This window comes from Pseudochaenichthys georgianus, chromosome 9, assembly GCF_902827115.2.
Source record: "Pseudochaenichthys georgianus chromosome 9, fPseGeo1.2, whole genome shotgun sequence".
NCBI classification, from domain to species: domain Eukaryota; kingdom Metazoa; phylum Chordata; class Actinopteri; order Perciformes; family Channichthyidae; genus Pseudochaenichthys; species Pseudochaenichthys georgianus.
Window position 1 is genome coordinate 22,351,157 of NC_047511.1, and position 18,808 is coordinate 22,369,964.

At 42.7% G+C, this 18,808-nt stretch overlaps 1 protein-coding gene across 1 annotated transcript in view; it reads left to right on the plus strand.

Annotated features, from left to right (window-relative positions):
* Positions 1-18,808, plus strand: part of gpat2 (glycerol-3-phosphate acyltransferase 2, mitochondrial) — a 253,027-nt gene that overhangs the window by 216,155 nt on the left and 18,064 nt on the right. Inside the window, exons 3-10 of the mRNA XM_034092093.2 lie at positions 3,681-3,775; positions 12,115-12,225; positions 12,682-12,752; positions 12,858-12,968; positions 13,400-13,522; positions 15,951-16,050; positions 17,705-17,838; positions 17,969-18,062. Of these exons, the coding sequence (XP_033947984.1) occupies positions 3,713-3,775; positions 12,115-12,225; positions 12,682-12,752; positions 12,858-12,968; positions 13,400-13,522; positions 15,951-16,050; positions 17,705-17,838; positions 17,969-18,062 (807 nt within the window). The 5' untranslated portion in view covers positions 3,681-3,712. The remainder of the gene's footprint in view (positions 1-3,680; positions 3,776-12,114; positions 12,226-12,681; positions 12,753-12,857; positions 12,969-13,399; positions 13,523-15,950; positions 16,051-17,704; positions 17,839-17,968; positions 18,063-18,808) is intronic.

Genomic DNA, 18,808 nt, shown 5'->3' on the forward strand with positions numbered 1-18,808 from the left:
TGCGTTAAAATGTATTCCAATCTAATCTGACTTGGCAGCTCGTAATGGTTTCTGATTTTGAATCCTATCTCATCATGGGCCCACTTAGGTATTGGGCTATCACATTAGCAAGCTACAGCACATTAATTAAAGACTATAATTGATCAATTAAATTCTGAGGAGAGAATGAACTAAGCAAGCATGAATGTGTGGAGGAACTTGTGGCGCAGATTTTAATACCTTTCACGTTTCTACTAATCAGAGTTTGAATGAATATGTTCATATGTTTACAGGTATGACTCTGCGAGAAAATTGAAACTCTGATTGTATTCGTTCACACGTTTGGCCTTGGCCTACTGCTGTCAAGCTATTTCCATGTGGTCTTTTTTACCTTCTAGAGTACAACCGTTTTAGAGCCGCTGCTTTACAGTGTTACACCCTTTACTACCTTTTTTGTTGCCTCTCCTGTTGTGTCACCCTCTGCACCTGCGAAACATCAAAGCAGCACTGGGACCCTTTTGTCAATGCCGTTGTTCCCACCAGATTTGGTAATGAATGTGGGAACTTAAGCCAGTTGAAATGGAGCATCTCCCGATGGGGAAGGCTTAAGTTTTAATTAGCAAAGTTAATGGAGCAGAGTAGGACACAGAGACGCAAAAAAACCATCTACTATTGAACCTAATTAGACAGCTGAATCTGACTGGTGCAACCACAGCTAGATTTGTGCTGCAGGAAGACGTCTTCATCCTTTTGTAGTTGACACAAAGCCTTACATGAAAGCAGAGAGCCCCAAACTTTCTTTTCCCTGGCCACATCAACCAGCTCTGACTGGGGGATCCCAAGGCGCTCCCAGGCCAGCGAAGAGATATAATCCCTCCACCTGGTCCTAGGTCTACCCCTTGGTCTCTTCCCAGCTGGACGTGCCTGGAACACCTCCCTAGGGAGGCGCTCAGGTGGCATCCTAACTAGGTGCCCGAACCACCTCAACTGGCTCCTTTCGACGCGAAGGAGGAGCGGTTCAACTCCGAGTCCCTTCCGGATGACTGAACTTCTCACCTTATCCCTAAGGGAGACACCAGCCACCCTATAGAGTGAACCCATCTCGGCGATCCCATCCGCGATCTCCTTCTTTTGGTCATGAACCATCCTTCATGACCATAGGTGAGGGTAGGAACGAAAATAGCCTGGTAGACAGCGAGCTTTGCCTTCTGGCTCAGCTCCCTTTTCGTCACAACGGTGCGGTAAAGCGACTGCAGTACCGCTCCCGCTGCTCCGATTCTCCGGCCCATCTCACGCTCCATTGTTCCCTCACTCGAGAACAAGACCCCGAGATACTTGAACTCCTTCACTTGGAGTGGACAGTCCATCGGTTTCCTGCTGAGAACCATGGCCTCAGATTTAGAGGTGCTGATCCTCATCCCAGCCGCTTCACACTCGGTTGCGAACCGATCCAGTGAGTGCTGAAGGCTGCAGACCGATGAAGCCATCAGAACCACATCATCTGAAAAAAGCAGTGGTGCAATCCTTAGTCCACCGAACTGCAGACCCCCTCCCCCACGACTACGCCTCGAAATCCGATCCATGTATATTACAAACAGGATTGGTGACAAAGCGCAGTCCTGGCGGAGGCCAACCCTCACCGGAAATGGGTCCGACTTACTGCCGAGGACCCGGACACAGCTCTCGCTTTGGGAGTACAGAGATTGGATGGCCCTGAGTAGAGACCCCCTCCCTGGGAACTCGGTCATACGCCTTCTCCAAGTCTACAAAACACATGTAGACCGGATAAGCGTACTCCCAGGCCACCTCCAGGATCCTTGCGAGAGTAAAAAGCTGATCCGTCGTTCCACGACCAGGACGGAATCCGCATTGTTCCTCCTCAATCTGAGGTTCGACAATCGGCCTGACCCTCCTTTCGAGTACCTTAGAGTAAACTTTCCCGGGGAGGCTGAGTAGTGTGATGCCTCTGTAATTGGCACAAACCCTCTGATCCCCCTGAACCACCACCCCGGTCTGCCACTCCTTCGGTACTGTTTCCACGCAACGTTGATGAGACGTGTCAACCATGACAGTCCCTCAACACCCAGAGCCTTCAGCATTTCCGGGCGGATCTCATCCACCCCCGGGGCTTTGCCACTGTGGAGTTGTTTGACGACCTCAGTGACCTCGAGAGATTGGTGTTGATCCCCCGTCATACTCCAGCTCTGCCTCTAACATAGAGGGCGGAGTTGTCGGGTTCAGGAGTTCCTCAAAGTGTTCCTTCCAACGCCCTAACACTCCATCAGTTGAGGTCAACAACGTCCCATCCTTACTGTACACAGCTTGGATGGTCCCCTGCTTCCCCCTCCTGAGGTGTCGGACAGTTTTCCAGAACAACTTTGGTGCCGCCCGAAAGTCCTTTTCCATGTCTTCTCAGAACTTCTCCCACACCCGCTGCTTTGCCTCGGCCACGGCTGAGGCTGCTGCTGCCCTTCTGGCCCGTCGGTACCTTGCAACTGCCTCGGGAGTCCCCCGGGATAACAAATCCCTGAAGGCCTCCTTCTTCAGTCGGACGGCTTCCCTGACCACCAGTGTCCGCCAGCAGGTTCGAGGGTTACCGCCCCTTGAGGCACCTAAGACCTTGAGACCACAGCTCCCCGCCACGGCTTCGGCAATAGAGGCTTTGAACACCGACCACTCTGGTTCAATCTCCCCAACAGAAATGCTCTTAATAGCATTTCTGTTCAAATGTTTTCCTTCCTGAATGCAAAAGTGAGCACGAAACTTTTAAAGTAGAGTTGACCTTAAGTCCAATAAGTGTAAACAATGGGGAAACCAACAGTGAGTAAACACACAGCAGGAAGCTACTTTACCTTAACTGGGGGGAAAATGAAGGGAGGGTTTTTAGATGGGGTGAGGGAATAAGTGACGGTGAAATTAGCTGTAAGGATAGGTGTGTGTGTGTGTGTGTGTGTGTGTGTGTGTGTGTGTGTGTGTGTGTGTGTGTGTGTGTGTGTGTGTGTGTGTGTGTGTGTGTGTGTGTGTGTGTGTGTGTGTGTGTGTGTGTGTGTGTGTGTGTGTGTGTGTGTGTGTGTGTGTGTGTGTGTGTGTGTGTGTGTGTGTGTGTGTGTGTGTGTGTGTAATATAGCGACGGGGAGGGGGCCTGACCGTCCGTCAATATATGACGGGATGGGAGTGAGACTGTGTGTGTGTGTGTGTGTGTGTGTGTGTGTGTGTGTGTGTGTGTGTGTGTGTGTGTGTGTGTGTGTGTGTGTGTGTGTGTGTGTGTGTGTGTGTGTGTGTGTGTGTGTGTGTGTGTGTGTGTGTGTGTGTGTGTGTGTGTGTGTGTGTGTGTGTGTGTGTGTGTGTGTGTGTGTGTGTGTGTAATATAGCGACGGGGAGGGGGCCTGACCGTCCGTCAATATATGACGGGATGGGAGTGAGACTGTGTGTGTGTGTGTGTGTGTGTGTGTGTGTGTGTGTGTGTGTGTGTGTGTGTGTGTGTGTGTGTGTGTGTGTGTGTGTGTGTGTGTGTGTGTGTGTGTGTGTGTGTGTGTGTGTGTGTGTGTGTGTGTGTGTGTGTGTGTGTGTGTGTGTGTGTGTGTGTTCCCTAAATTGGAAAGATTAACCTTTTATAAAAGCACTGCCCTTTCTAAGTCACAAAATTGGTCTTGTATTATGAGAATGTTTTAACGCTGCATAATGTTTCTTTCCTTTGTTAGATCTGCCAGTAGCAGTCTGCAGGCAGCTCACCATGGTGCAGGAGACGAGTGACAAAGACATGATCCTTCCAGCCATTCAACAAAACCAACCTGCTGTAAGTACACCTGCCTGCATGACTCTCTCCCAATGTCGTCTCCCGTTCTACTCCACATGCACCCATCTCAATGTCTTTGTTCTTCACAATCACGAGAGAACATGTACAGCCCCATGTGCTTTACTCTGTTTGATGTTTAAAATCCCAGGATGGGCTGTGTATCAGTGAGTCATACTGATTCAGCAGAGAATGAAGGACTTTTTAGAGAAAAAGCTTTTGGGAAATGTTCTTATTTGCCATTGAATGAGTAGATCAATACCAGATTCATGTCCGTGTATGTACAATGTATGGGCTGCAGCCTGGAGGCACTACGCTTAGCTTGTGTTTAAGTCCAGACTCTCCCGATGGCCAATCCGTGCCTCCCCTGATTGCACGTCGCTGACACACACCGCTGCAGTGCAGACTTTCTGCACGGAGGCGTCGCGGAGGAGCAGCAGAGTCCGGGCGATGCTGCTCCTCCAAGGAAGAGACACATGTTCACTAAGCCAAAAAAACTATATCCGGTCACAGAGATCTGCTATTTTAAAGTAAAGTCAACACATATCGACCCTAAATATAGTCTATATTAAGAACGAGAAAAGTCTTAACATATATATCGTTTTTTGTAAACATATGACAAATGTGCGAGGGTGATGACGTCAGAGCATCGTCCTATGTGCCGAGGCTTAGCCCGGACAGCCCCAGCCCAATTTAACCACTGGGTATTTGTGAGGGAGCCCCTATATAGGGTTGGGAACCGAAACTCGGTTCCAGATGAGAACCGATAAGAAAATGCTGGGTACCGGGTACCCATACAAAATACACAATTTCGGTTCTGCTTAACGGTTCCTAAACGCGGTAGACCCTGTATTCCAACTGCACCGCGGCGACCCGGTGGAATACAGGGGCGGACTGGCCGTATAGGCCGGTCATCAGCGAGCCGTTGATGGCCGGCTCGGTTCGCTGACGGCCGGCACCGCCCTTAATTTTTTTAAGCGGCATCGTGTAAGTTGCGCGGGAATTGATAAGAACCGGAATCGATAAGAACCGGAACCGATAAGCAGAATCGGAATCGATATATTTCAGACGATACCCATCCATACCCCTATATGGCCTTACCCCGCTGAAGCTCACCAAAGTTTAATATATTTCATAGTTCAAAGTTTTGTTTATTTTCCAATACTGGTTTCTAATGGTTTCTGAGGAGTTTTACTGGAATGAAAGAGCACAAAGTTTGTCTACAGAAGCAAAAAAGCAGCATACTGCATTAAACCTGACCTTGAACAGAGAGGTTGAAGTTCATGTGGAGAGGAGGCTTCAGTAGTCTGTCTGGGTTGGTCACACAATTCATTCTCTTGTGCTTTGTTCTATCTGAATTATGATAAGGAGTTATCACAAACTGTTTAGTTGTGCTATCTTACAATCAATAATGTATATAGTAAATGTGAGGTAAAGTGTGTTGCCAATGTAACCGGTTAGAAATCGAAGTTGCGATGAGGTCTTAAAATGTATTAAAGGGTCTTGAAAAAGGTCTTAAAAGGTATTAAATATTACCTCAGGATTCCATGTGTCAAACATATTCTGATATCTGGTTCTAGCCTTATAATACTTCAATTTCTCCAACCAACATGTATCACATACTGTTTCTAATGTAGGTCAACTTTGAAGTAAATCCTATGTTGTTATTAGCTCAAGGAGCTTTGCATCTATTCACCCTCTATCCTTGCCCTTAGAGGTCTTTTTCTCTCAAAACATTTCATCTGATGCAGCATGGTCACTTAAATTATTGATGGTTCCATCCCAAGCTTTTTTATAACAGTAATGTTTGTTTCTAAATCAACTTCTTTTGCTGCTCTGTTTTCTGGAATCCATCATCATCATTTAGCCAGGAGAAAGTGTCATTGATTTTAGGAGATTAATTAGCTAATTTCCTCTGAACAGGGTAATCAGTCTGTATCCTAACTAACACTTAATTTCAGAGACAGTTACAGCCAACACGCACGCTGCATGATAATTTGTGAGTATCAAGGAATAACACAAGTATTTGAACACCTGACCAGCAGTCAACATGCTACAGGAGACCTTAGCTCTGATTAGTACTCAGTGGGTCCTCTGCTTAAGTACATGAGCTGTATATACCTGCACTGATTGCCTGATGCTGGGTCTCATCTGGGCCCTGTATTAATATTTACACTACTGCAAGTTGCATGCCCTCATGAATTCAGAGTTAACCCAATCACAGCAACACAGACATCAAAACAAACTCAGAATAAGAGCAAAGAATTGAAGCATTTGACTGGTCCCCCCCCATCTTTTTTTAATTTGCAAGCGCTGTTGTAGTTTTGATGAGACGTGAAATCAAATGTAGCTCGCCGACTATAAAATCCAATTTCTTTGTCAGCTTGTCAGACGGTACGTGCTGGCACTAAAGACACTGGGTTAATGAGAGATACCCGGTCACACAGGTAGAGAATGAAAACCATGTTTAATAGTAGTAACCTAGCTACAGCAAACCTGTTTATACAAGCAGCGGGTCAGTAATAACATTGTACCCCTGACCTTAATTATCAAACTTATTTTTTTTGTATGTGCTGGTGAACTAATGGGGCATTGAAAGTACATGCAAATGTGTCCTAAACTGTTCAGCAGTGGATACAAAAAACCTACTTAATCAGACTTTTGGAGGCTTCTTTGTGTTTTAGTAGCTTGAATTATTGTCAATGTAAGGACAAATTGCTTTGTGCCATGGTCTTTTGTTGAGTCCCACTGCTGTCACAGCAATTCTTTGTCTCTCCCAGTCTTTGTCAGGCACATGTTTACAGTAAAAATGTATAGAAACCCAGTTATTCAATCAATCAATCAAAGTTTATTTATATGGCCCAGTATCAGTTATTTCGGTAACTGCTAGAATTCACTTCAAGACACTGGTACTTGCGTACCATGCTGCAAATGGATCTGGCCCTTCCTACATCCAGGACATGGTTAAACTGTACACCCCAGCGCGTGCTCTACGCTCTGCATCAGCCAAACGACTCGCTGCACCCTCGCTGCGAGGGGGACCCAAGTTCCCATCAGCAAAAACACGTGGGTTTGCTATCCTGGCTCCAAAATGGTGGAATGAGCTCCCCATTGACATCAGAACGGCAGAAAGCTTACACACCTTCCGGCGCAGACAGAAAACTCATCTCTTTCGACTCCACCTCGAGCGATAGAATTACTAACAAAGAACTGCTAACAGAGTACTTATATACTAATAAAGGACTGGCTTATCTATAGCCAGTTGAGTAGCACTTAAAGTACTTGGCTCTATGAAACCTGATGTACTTATATGATTCTGTTTTCTTCAAGGTTGTGTCTTCCTGGTCGAATGTACTTATTGTAAGTCGCTTTGGATAAAAGCGTCAGCTAAATGCAATGTAATGTAATCAAAAAGGTTACATTTGTCTCAGTGGACTTTACAGTTTGTACAGAATATATATACGACACCCTCTGTCCTTGAACCTTCACCCTCACAAGGAAGATCTTCCAAAGATACCCCACAGTTAATGGGGGGCAATAGATGTTGTGTGTAAATTAAAAAAGATAAGACATTTACAACATAGGTAGTCCAAATGCTTCAAAATGCATGTGTCTATAAATAAGAAGATGAATCCAGGTCGATGTCAACAATCCTGTGGGAGCCATCAAATAAGTAGTAAGCTGAGCATTTGGCCAGAACACAGCAACAGGCACAGCTACGACTGGATCCATGACTCAGGATCCATGACTCAGACCCACTACTAGGGATGGGTATCGTTAGGATTTTATCGATACCGGTACTGCTTATCGGTATTGGTATTTTTCTATACTCTTATCGATACTTTTCAATAATTTGGTGCTCAAAATTATAGACATGAATACAAGATGTGAAGATTAAACAGTAATTTTATTGTAATTTTCTTGCAGAAATAACTATAACTTATACATTAGCTTCTCGGAAGCAGACACAAATAAATAAAATAACTTAAAGGGGCCTGGCTCGCCCTATCATGCTTTTTGAGGATGAAAAGAGGCATTTTTTTTAACATTTGTAAATCATTTACATCTTCATCCAGACATTTCAAACTGACAACCTAGCTCGACAAGAGATTCTTAAAACATTGTCCTACAGTGACATCATGCAAAACTGTGTTATGAAGAAATTGGTAAAAAGGCTAAGATGGCAAAAAGATAAAGACGAGTACGTATATTATTCTGGATTGTACTTTTAAATCATCACAAAATAAATGATGTGCTGAACTGAAATACGTCAAATTGTGTCTGAAGGTTTAAACATAGAACAAAGTATTTGAGCTTAAATATGTAAATTCCTAGTAAACGACCAACAATTGCTGAACCATACATTGAAACGTTGACCTTTAACAACATTTAAATGCAGTTTTCCAAGTTTAACTGGTTTATAAAGCATTCAATGAAAGGTCAAATTATTATAGGTGTAAGAGCTCACATTAATACACTGCCAGTGTTAATAAACCAAAAAAAAGACAAGGCGATGTGCCTGCAAGACTTCACTGAGGTAAACAAAACATATTACTCGTGCGCAGCAGCTAACCTGCACCGTTTTAGATTCAATGAGTGTCTCCTTTGCAAATGCTTCATTAAGTTGCTTGTGTTACCCCCTTTACAAGCAACTAATTGAGTACATAGATTGCACCTTGCACTATCGCCACTACATTTTTTAAAGTGCACCCAGACCTTCGATGGCTTCGCTCTGTCCACCATGCCTGCGGGAGTCTCACAACAATAATAAGAGCGCTGTTGAGAGAGAAGTCGCTTTGGATAAAAGCGTCTAACAAGTGACATGTAATGTAACCAAGGACACACTGATTTAGAGGAGAGAGGAGTCATTCTGGAGGAGCTATAACCGAGGGTACACTGATGTAGAGGAGAGAGAGGAGGCTCTCTGGAGGAGCTTTAACCGAGGGTACACGTGTGTGTGTGTGTGTGTGTGTGTGTGTGTGTGTGTGTGTGTGTGTGTGTGTGTGTGTGTGTGTGTGTGTGTGTGTGTGTGTGTGTGTGTGTGTGTGTGTGTGTGTGTGTGTGTGTGTGTGTGTGTGTGTGTGTGTGTGTGTGTGTGTGTGTGTGTGTGTGTGTGTGTGTGTGTGTGTGTGTGTGTGTGTGTGTGTGGGGGGGTGTGTGGGGGTGGGGGTGTGTGGATGTGGAAGGCAGAGTAGCTTATTCGACATCTAAATGGTGGAAAATTGTACATTCTAGCCTGTGAGCTCCCCGTTCGAACGACTGACTATTCCTTCCCAATGTAGCATTGCATTGGATATGGGCTGAATTTGTCCTGGAGTGGAGTTTTTCTGATCATTTCCCTAGGAGGAGGGTGCAAACATGTGCTTAAAATGCATGAAAAACCCCCATCTTTCAAAATTGCCAACTTTCTGGGGGGCGGGGCTAATAGAAAGCAATTTGAAATATGTTCGCAATCATCATAGCAATGTGTATACAGGTGGTTCTCAAAGTGGGGGGGGCGCCCCCCCAGGGGGACGCAGAGGCATGACAGGGGGGGGCGCAAGAGACCAGGGGGAAAAATGGTTATTAAAAAAAAAAACATATTTTGAAAAATTATTGATTGAAAATAATATGATACAGTACTATTACGTCTGGGTCTCTGTGTTTCATTAAAGCTTGTGTGTGTGTGTGTGTGTGTGTGTGTGTGTGTGTGTGTGTGTGTGTGTGTGTGTGTGTGTGTGTGTGTGTGTGTGTGTGTGTGTGTGTGTGTGTGTGTGTGTGTGTGTGTGTGTGTGTGTGTGTGTGTGTGTGTGTGTGTGTGTGTGTGTGGAACGAGCCATTTTGTGTGCGTGCGCGAGCGAGAGAGAGCGCACCGGTACCGGAAATTGTTCTTGTTAGCTTCTGGTGCTAGCGAGCTGCGCTAACGGATATAAGGAGTTTTTTCAACAACAAAGTGGAGGAGAGTCCTCTCCTGTCAGACTGAGAGACTCAGTGAGCTAAAGGACTCTCAGTGTTATCTCAGTGGGTCTCAAACGTTTTGGTCACCATTAATGTAAACAATTATTTCCGAGGCACACATTTATATGATCATTATAGTTATAAAAAAATAAGAGAATACATTATAAACAGGTATGAAATACTAGATGACATTAAAAAAAGAATAAAGTTTAAAAGGGGACTTGATTTGTAAAATATCCATAAAGAAAAAGTAAATCTGTTTACAGTTCTGTTTCATATGGGTGTTGAGATGTATCAAAAGATCTCTTAATTTTGCTCTCAAAGTGCACCAGATTGATGCTTTTAACTTCAATATTTAAAATGTGAGGTCCACACACCACCTATAAAAATAGCACTTGACCCCTGCTTACACCTATATGCCGTGAGCTGATTATCGAGCCTTCATTGTAACAGTCGCGGGTACACTGTGTATATGCGTGGGGATTGTTGCAGTATAAAATTCCACTGTATCGACAGGTACATTAATGGGAAACCCTAAATGTTTGAGCACCCTCTATGAAACGTCAAGCTACCCCACAGCACCCCCAAAATAAATCTCTGGCGCCGCCACTGAGCCTGACTATTTGTGTTGGGGGGGCCCGACTTTTTTTTTTCTCCAAAGCCCCCCTTTGGGGCCCCCCGCCTGACAGAAAAAGTTTGAGAACCACTGCCCTAGGAGGAGTTTGCAAAAATGTCCTTAAAATGCATGAATAATGCCGACTTTTCAAAATGGCCGACTTTATGGGGGCTAATGGAAGCCATTTTGAAATATGTCTGCAATTCCATGAGGAATGTCTGTGCCAAGATTCGGGTAGCTCGGAGAAACTATATTTGACTACCGCACAATAGGGGGTGCTATTGAGCCGTATTTGCAAAAACGTACGATTTTTTTGTACAGTCTGGAAAAGGTCGTGGGCTGTCACGTGTGTTCCAAGTGTAAAGGCCGTAACTCATTTCAACACAAAGTTATGTGTCCGTAAGTGTTTTTAACCCTTCGATTTCGAGAAAAAACTGAATAGGACACGCCCACCTTCATCATTGGTTGCGACACTTTAAATCTCAGTTTATACTCATCCTGCCAGTATATCTATGACAAAATATATATATTTCGTCCATCCGTTCTTGAGGTATACATTTGTTGTGTTTTTTGCGCCCCCTATTGTCCAAAATGGACATGCCTATTCCCCAAGACAGACTGCACCTATCCACCGAAATCTGTGAAATTTGAATAAATTGTGGATGAATTATGAGCATTTATGTGTAAGCCACACCTTTTTGCTAATACGTTGCGATTGATGTCGGCAACATTTTTCCACACATCGTGCTCATTTCCTACGGTAATGTGTCTGACCCTCCACTGATGCTGTAGTGTACACTAAGTTTGGTGTTGAAAAAACAAAAATTGAAATGTACGTTAATAGTTGTTGTAATTCTGTTTTTCTGATTCACTCCAATTACACTAGATTTGTTTACGTAAATAAATCAGGTTACTCAGAAAACTGAATTTAATCTAGCACTGGCTGTATCATTAGCAGACTTGTATTACTTTTGGCAGTGACTCGGCTCTAGATTGCTTTGTATTGAGGGGCAATTAGAGATGATGGTGAGTCCCCAACAACTAGTGTTATTTTAGGACTATAAGCTACAACACACACTGTTTTATGTTTTATCTGAAGCTTTCTCCCAACAATTAGCACAAGCAGGATGTGTGCTGTCATCAGGGATTTCCACTTGGATATTGTGTAGCCAGCTGTTGGAGTTCTAGGGGCATGCTCCCACAGAGATAACATCTATCAGTAAAAGCCCACATTTGGTGGTCTGGCACACTGTAATGCCACAATTGCATCATATATACTGATGCAAACGAGTTGTCTACCCGATTATAATTGATATGCATTAGGCTTCTTGTGTGATTTAGCTCACACTGTCTGTAAATAGCTAATATTGACTACTTCACTCCCTTTTCTTAGATGCATAGATTGTAGTAGGTATATTTTCAAAATGAACATGCGCTTTGTTACACACTGGAAAAAGTTACTTTAATAAGAGGATCACCAAAGATGCTAACCATTTATAAAATAAATAATGTGTAAAAACATGCTTGATCCTACGTATTACTGCACATAGTTTACTGTCCATTATTTTTATTTTTAAAACAGGGTCATATGACATAAAAGTTTAATAGCAAACAGCGGTACCTCTTGTGCCAGTCCTGTTACACTGCCAACATTGTCTGTTCAGTTTGTAAAATGAAAGCTATAGGCACATTACCTAAGGCCCTTCAACATTGAAATGCTTGTGGTTGCAACACCTGTGTATTGTGTCACTTTGTCCGTTTGATTTGTTTGTTTTTCTTTCCCTCTCAGTTGTCATGGGAAATGAAAATAAAGAAAAAGCTGAAGATCGTTCCTGCTTGTCTGGGCAAATTCAGACCGACTGTTGGCCAGTGCTGCCACCAGTGCACCCCCAACAGTCTGGTGAGTGTGCAGCATGGGAGAATGTTAGATAAAGAGAGTTGAGGAAAGTTTGAAAATGTTCTTAATTTCGCCAAATTCTCCAAAGCACTGTCTTGGTTCGTCTGCAATACACTTGCAAAGTGTGCAGTAAATCTGATGTAGGGTTATTGGGATAAGCGAAAGACATGCACACACACACACATGGACGGACGGACAGACAGACAGTCTTGATTTTTTAGTTAACCAAAAATAAAAGAGGTAGATTTCTATCTTGACACATTCCAGAAAATACAATCGACTGAAGGAAATCACACTGACCCAACATGTCACACTAAGCTTTGTTAGGTTACTGAAAGATGATTTGATTTGCCCCATTCAGATGGCATCTTTCAGTTGCATGTACATCTATAGGAAGACTTAGATCTGGGTGGATATTGACCTCCAGTAACCTTGGTTTGTTTTTCTGCCATGGCGTAGCGCAAGAAGATTGGGCCAAACTCATTCCTCGGCTTCCACAACCTGCTGAGTGTTAAAGAGACACACACCAGGTATTGATTGCATCTACGGTGTCCAACAAGATATTAAATGTTCCAGTCCCAACAGACTCACCTATGCACACTTTCTGCCTCTGCATTGTGTGTTTTGTATCGCAGGTATCGAGGCTGGCTGGTGCGGAGGGTGTGCTGCGCGCTGTTCGTGAGTGGGTGCAAGGTTTACGCGAGTCCTGTTAGCAACCGATTGGAGAGAGTCTGTCAGAGCAACAGGTACCTGAGGGGAGAAAGAATGAAGAAGAGAGGAGTAGAGATGCCAGAAGAGAGTAAATAAATGATAGGTAGAGATACAGCAAATGAAACGGGCCCTGCAGTTCTAAACCGAGGGATGGAGAAAGAAGGAGGGGAGATAAGAGACACAAACAAAGTTACAGAAAAGGAAGAACATTATGGGGTGTTAACAGCGTGAATGAAAGGAAATGGGATAACTTGGGACTGTCGTCACACTTTCTCTATCTCTGTCACTGAGTCTCCAGCTTGTATCTGTTGTTTTCTCTCCTTAGATGTAATTGAGTCTAACCTTTATGTAACCTCTTTACTCAGGGATGTTGTTGTCTTACTTGAAGGGGGGTGTTTGTCTGCATGTGGCACAAAAGAGCCTTTGTGATGTGTTAACCCTGCTGTCCTGTGACCATGGGTTACAGTGTGAAGGAGGCACTCTCATCAGAGCAGAAAGCGCCTGAGGGGAGTGACAGCCGGGGGCAGCTCAGCCACCTCTCACCATTCCTCCCCCTCATTAACACCAGCATCTCCCCTGGCCTCTTACGGTGCGTGTGTGTGTTTTTATGTGTGTTGGTCAAAGGGCAAGGTTCAAAGACTGCTTTGAATTGTTCATTTATGAAATTCATACTTGTATGTATTGATTTAAAGCTGCACAATGCAACCCTTTACTTACAAGTAATAACTAGAAAATGCATTTCCTGCAGAAAATGTGTGCGAATGCTGTAAACTGTCAACATTTATGGCTGAATTTAGCGTGTAAACAGCATTCGCACTAAATAGCATATATTCTCCAGTCAAAAATTGATTTCTTCTACAATTCATTCTCTTTGTTGTACCACAAGAAGACATTCCCTTGCAGCAAGGCAGCATAAAAACAATAAATATGAAAACAAATGCTTTAAGAAACACTTGAAGACATCAAGACACTGCAATTTCATGGAGATTGAAACAACAAAATCCCCCCTTCCTCTCCTATCGGTCGCTACAGGTGAAGCCCCTGCGATTCCATTTATTAGAATCATGTTTTTCCCATAAATTCCGTTCTGCAGCTTAAAAGATAAAGCTGGTGACATTCAATATTTGTCTTATTGTTCTTGTCAACAAATCCCATGAATATACCAATACACACTGAATTTATTTTGCTAACAAGTATTTTCTGTGTTGCCAAAGCCTGATGAAACATATTCATCTGTGCCATAGACCTCTATTTTTGCCAAAAAGCTATACAACACCTCAGAGAGCCAAGGTTTGTTTTGCTATGGTGAACATGGTCTAATACTCCATCCTGCTGCCATACATTCTCACTGTTTTAGTAATGTGTGTACAAAACCACAGAGCCCCAGCTGTTTAATTGGAGGTTTGTATTCAGGACATGTTCTGAAGCTTTACCTCTTCAGTAGGGACAAATGGGCTGGAGAAGTTGGACTGTTGTGAGAGAAGGACTTTTGGCCTTGTTCTTTTCACAGGATTTGTTCACGAAAACAGAAGCACAAAATACTGTGTGCCTTATCCTTAAAGTACTACAATACCCAAGGGCATAGGCTGCTGTTGCTGTGAAGAGAAAGCCAGTCGAAGTGAGAACAACAACTGTAGCAAATTCAGAATCAATCTGTCGTGCAATTTGAAAAAAAACAGCACACCATATTCTCCAAATTACTCAAGAATAAAACAACAATGTGATTTATCTTGAATGTCTCATCGGTTTTCTAAAGAGTTCTTTATTTAGCTTAGTTTCACTGATGACGCCATCAACCGATTGAGGCTCAGTGATTAGATTTTCTTTTCTACCAATAGGCTCCTGTATACCAGGATGTATTTTTTACTGATGATCAATTAGAGGACGCACAATATGCCATCCTTTTTGCTACCTGATGGTGCCTAGAAGAGAAACTGAAATGGTTCATATACTGAGTATCATGTTGGTCAGATGGAACATTGTTCATAACTCCATACTGATGCTTGACTATCAATCAGTAACGGCCCGTCTACACAGCGGCGTACGTTGAAGCTTGCCGGCGGGCGTGTCTGAGACTCTACCAACAACCAATCACATGAATCTCCCGCCCCTGACACACAAGCAGCGGTTTGATTGGCTAGAGCTTGTACTGGCATATGATTCGATTGGCTGACGCTTCTGCCGAGGCTTCAAAAGTTGAACATTGCTCAACTTTTGCAGCGAGCCACGCCAGCAAAGCTCCGCGTCGCTTTCCACAATGCAGTTCGGCGAAAGGTGACGTCACCCCATTCAAAGTGAATGGTGAAGCTTTCAACGCACGCCGCTGTGTAGACGGGCCGTAAGCCACTTGCTCTTCAAGATGACTGACCGTTGTTGAGGCATAAACTTGTCCATGGGCAGTGGAGGACATGCAACACACTTCAGTTGCTCTGTGGGAAAAGATATGTGTTGTATTTTAAATTGGGTGTTAGGGTTCTGTCAGGTCTTAAGAGCCTGTCCATGTCACTTTGAGTTCTGCAAATGTCTGGAGAAATGGTTTGAAAACTCATGGAATTTTCCTTAAAATAGTTTTAAGGCTTTTGTTTAGTCTTTGAAATCTCTGTTAATAATCTGCCCTGCACTCTATTTGTTCTCGTCTCTTTCTCTCCCTCATTTACAGCTTCGGCCTCATCTCTATTCATTGCCCTCACCCTCACACACTCCTCTTTATCGTTTTCCATTTTGCTTTTTCCCATGTCATCAGTTTCTTTCTCATCCTTATCCTTCTTATCCCCTAGTTGTCTCACTCCCATCTATCTTGTTTACATGTTGCCACACTTAACTCAATCCTCACTTTCTTTGCTAAAGCTCCCTTTTGCTCGACATCACGTGATAGGCGGATTTCTATCTAGCCTCTATCTCTATCCGGTTATTATTCCTTATGTACATTGTTCCCCTCTCCTTCTTATCTCAAGTCATTAATTTTTGTACTCTTTATTTTCTATACATCTCTCCACCCACTATCGTCTCCTGGCTAGATTCCTGAGCTGGATGCTGCTGAAGATGTTTGCTTCCGTGTTTGGCAGTATTCAAGTTAACCTCAACCATCTGCCGGCTTTGCACAGAGCTTCACAAGAGGTGCAAGTATCCATAAACCCACACATGCATATGCCGACGCAATGTGCTAACTTTAATATTCAGAGAAGATTAAATGTCCATAAACGTATAGCTCAAAGGGTGTCAACTCGTCCCACAAAACATTAAAAGCCCACTCTGCATTTACTGCCACTAATATGATGTTTTGGCTCGCGACACATCCACACTCAGGATATGCTCAGCCGTTTAATGAGATTGTTAACATCTACAGCCCTGTGTGTACACATCTCCTAAAAATCAATTGAAGATAAAACCAAATTATCATATTTTTTAGTGAAGTAAATTTACTTTTTTAAAGTCTGTAAAAATAATGAAATGTTCATTTTCAAGTACTTGAAAAGTACTTATTATAGTTTTTATACTGTTATCCTTTTCTTGCACCTTATACTACACAACTCTACATGGTTGACTGAATAATTATAGGTAATAAGTCAGGGCTGCTGTTGGAGAGGTTCACGATGGAAATAAATGAATCCAGTGAACTATATCTTTGATTTCAACCTCACTGAAATGCAGTGTATTACGCAAATGAAGGCAAATCCACAAGGACTTTCGTTTTGTGGAATATGCTGCATTTTTTTTGTTATTTACTCAATTTGAATAGTGTCTTGGCAAATGGATTTTAGATTTTGTTATCCAACTGATTCTGCCAGTATGTTCTCATGTTTAATTCACACATACTTGAGGGTAAAGAGAACTACTTCATGTGAGATACTGAATACTTGCATGTTTTTTGCAAACCCTATTTCTGTAGTGCCACAATATCGACAAAAGCATAATCCCTTTTATCTGTCTGATTTCATTTCACTCGAGGTACAGTAAAAATGAGTTTGTCATAGTTGCTCTTCATTTCCATGTTTCTAATGGAAAAAAATAAATGCTTCTGAAATAAAAAGGGCCACATAATATACAGAATGATAGAGCTGTTGCTGCCCTTGGAACAGGGTATGCTGTCACTCTACAGTACATACTGTCACTGTTCTTAAATCTCAATCTCTACATGAATGGCAGCATTCCATTGAATTCCAACACAGAGAAATGTTGTCATTAGTTTATAGAATAAAGTAAGAAAAACATTAATTTTACTCAAACATGTATCTATAAATAGTAAAACCAGAGACACCTTTAATTTTGCAGTGGTCTCCTAATTTTTTCAGAGCTGCATAACCTTAATCTCTGTCAAGGTTCAAGGTTCTTTATTGTCAAACTAACATAGCTACAGAGTAATTATGTCGTTGAAAATCTTAGGTCACAGGCTTCTCCAACAATGCAACACAATAATACAGATAAGCAGACAATATTAAAACAATATTAAAATATACTATATTAAAAGTAATACAAAAAGAAAAATAGTTTTAAAAAAAAGTGGAATAGTGTAATACGACTCTATATACAAGTTATTGGAATGATATATTAGAATGATATATGATATATATATTTCAATATGTTTTCTTGGCATTGCATTCTCCTGATGTCATCTGAATCTTGTGGAGCTAGATTATAATATTGATTGAATATGAGGCCACAGAAAAGCTCTAATCCAGGCGCCACCTCTGCACAACACAGTTGTTTGCCATGATGAATGACATTGTGAAGGCTCCTGTTTGACTAAAGCTGCTTCTCCTCTGTAACTCAGGGAACGGTGCTGGTTTATGTGTATTCACATCAGAGCGTCATGGACTGTGCTCTCATCCCTCTGGTGCTCTTCTGTCACAGCCTCAGAGTGCCATACACTGTTTTCCCGCTCCACATTACCAGCTCCTTCATAAGGTACACTCATACACACATAAACTCACAGAGAAGCATAAAGGTAAAAAGTATCTTCCACCACAAATAAAGCTTGCAGACACAAGATTAGGAATGAAACATTGTTATTCACAGCACTCTGTTTGTCCTATAGATCAATCCTGCAGAAAGTCGGTGTCCTTGTACCACCTGCACTGACGAAGGAGGATGCTGAGACTGACAGACTGCACGCCCCCGTCATAACCTCTGTAAGTCTATGTTGTTTTGATGGTTTTAAAATGAGGTTGGATGTGGCAATAGCCAGAATTATAAAGAAGTTCTGAGTCAGCAGTGGACGCCTAAACACAAACGTTTGCTCAACAAGATTTGAACAAGATAAGGATTCAACAGACATACAAGTAGCTCAGAGAGTCTGAACTAAGGCACAGAGGCGCTATGAGCTGAATGCTAACCTGCGGATTTAGCTGCTGGAATATTCTGTTGCGTGAGTTTGGCAGTTGTCGACTAGAGTTTCCCACAAATTAAAACCAAAATGGGTAAAATGGGTAATGGGGTTCAAAGTTAAACTGAATTATCCTTAGGTCATCATCTGTGCATATTATTATTCCAATAAATCCACTAGTTGAGATATTTCACACAAAACCACAAATGTCAACCTTAAAGTGGCACTCAATTAAAAGGTCAGAGGATCAATTCAGTTCAGAACCAAATGTAACGGTTAGCTAATAGTCACTGATATCATTTAGTCTGGTCCAAATTGGTGACCCAAAAATCTGACACCAACATGTCTGTTCATAGAGTAAAACCAGTAGCATGACTACAAATCTGAGTTTTATTTGAAGGTATCACTGCCAATGCAAGACGCATTTGCAGAAGCTACATGAAGCTAATTTAGCCTGTAGCTTCAAGCGGGATGACTTTGAGGATTGCCTCTTTAATATCAAATGTATTGCAATGCAATATCTCTCCTACTTTTGATTCACAGAAGTCTTTA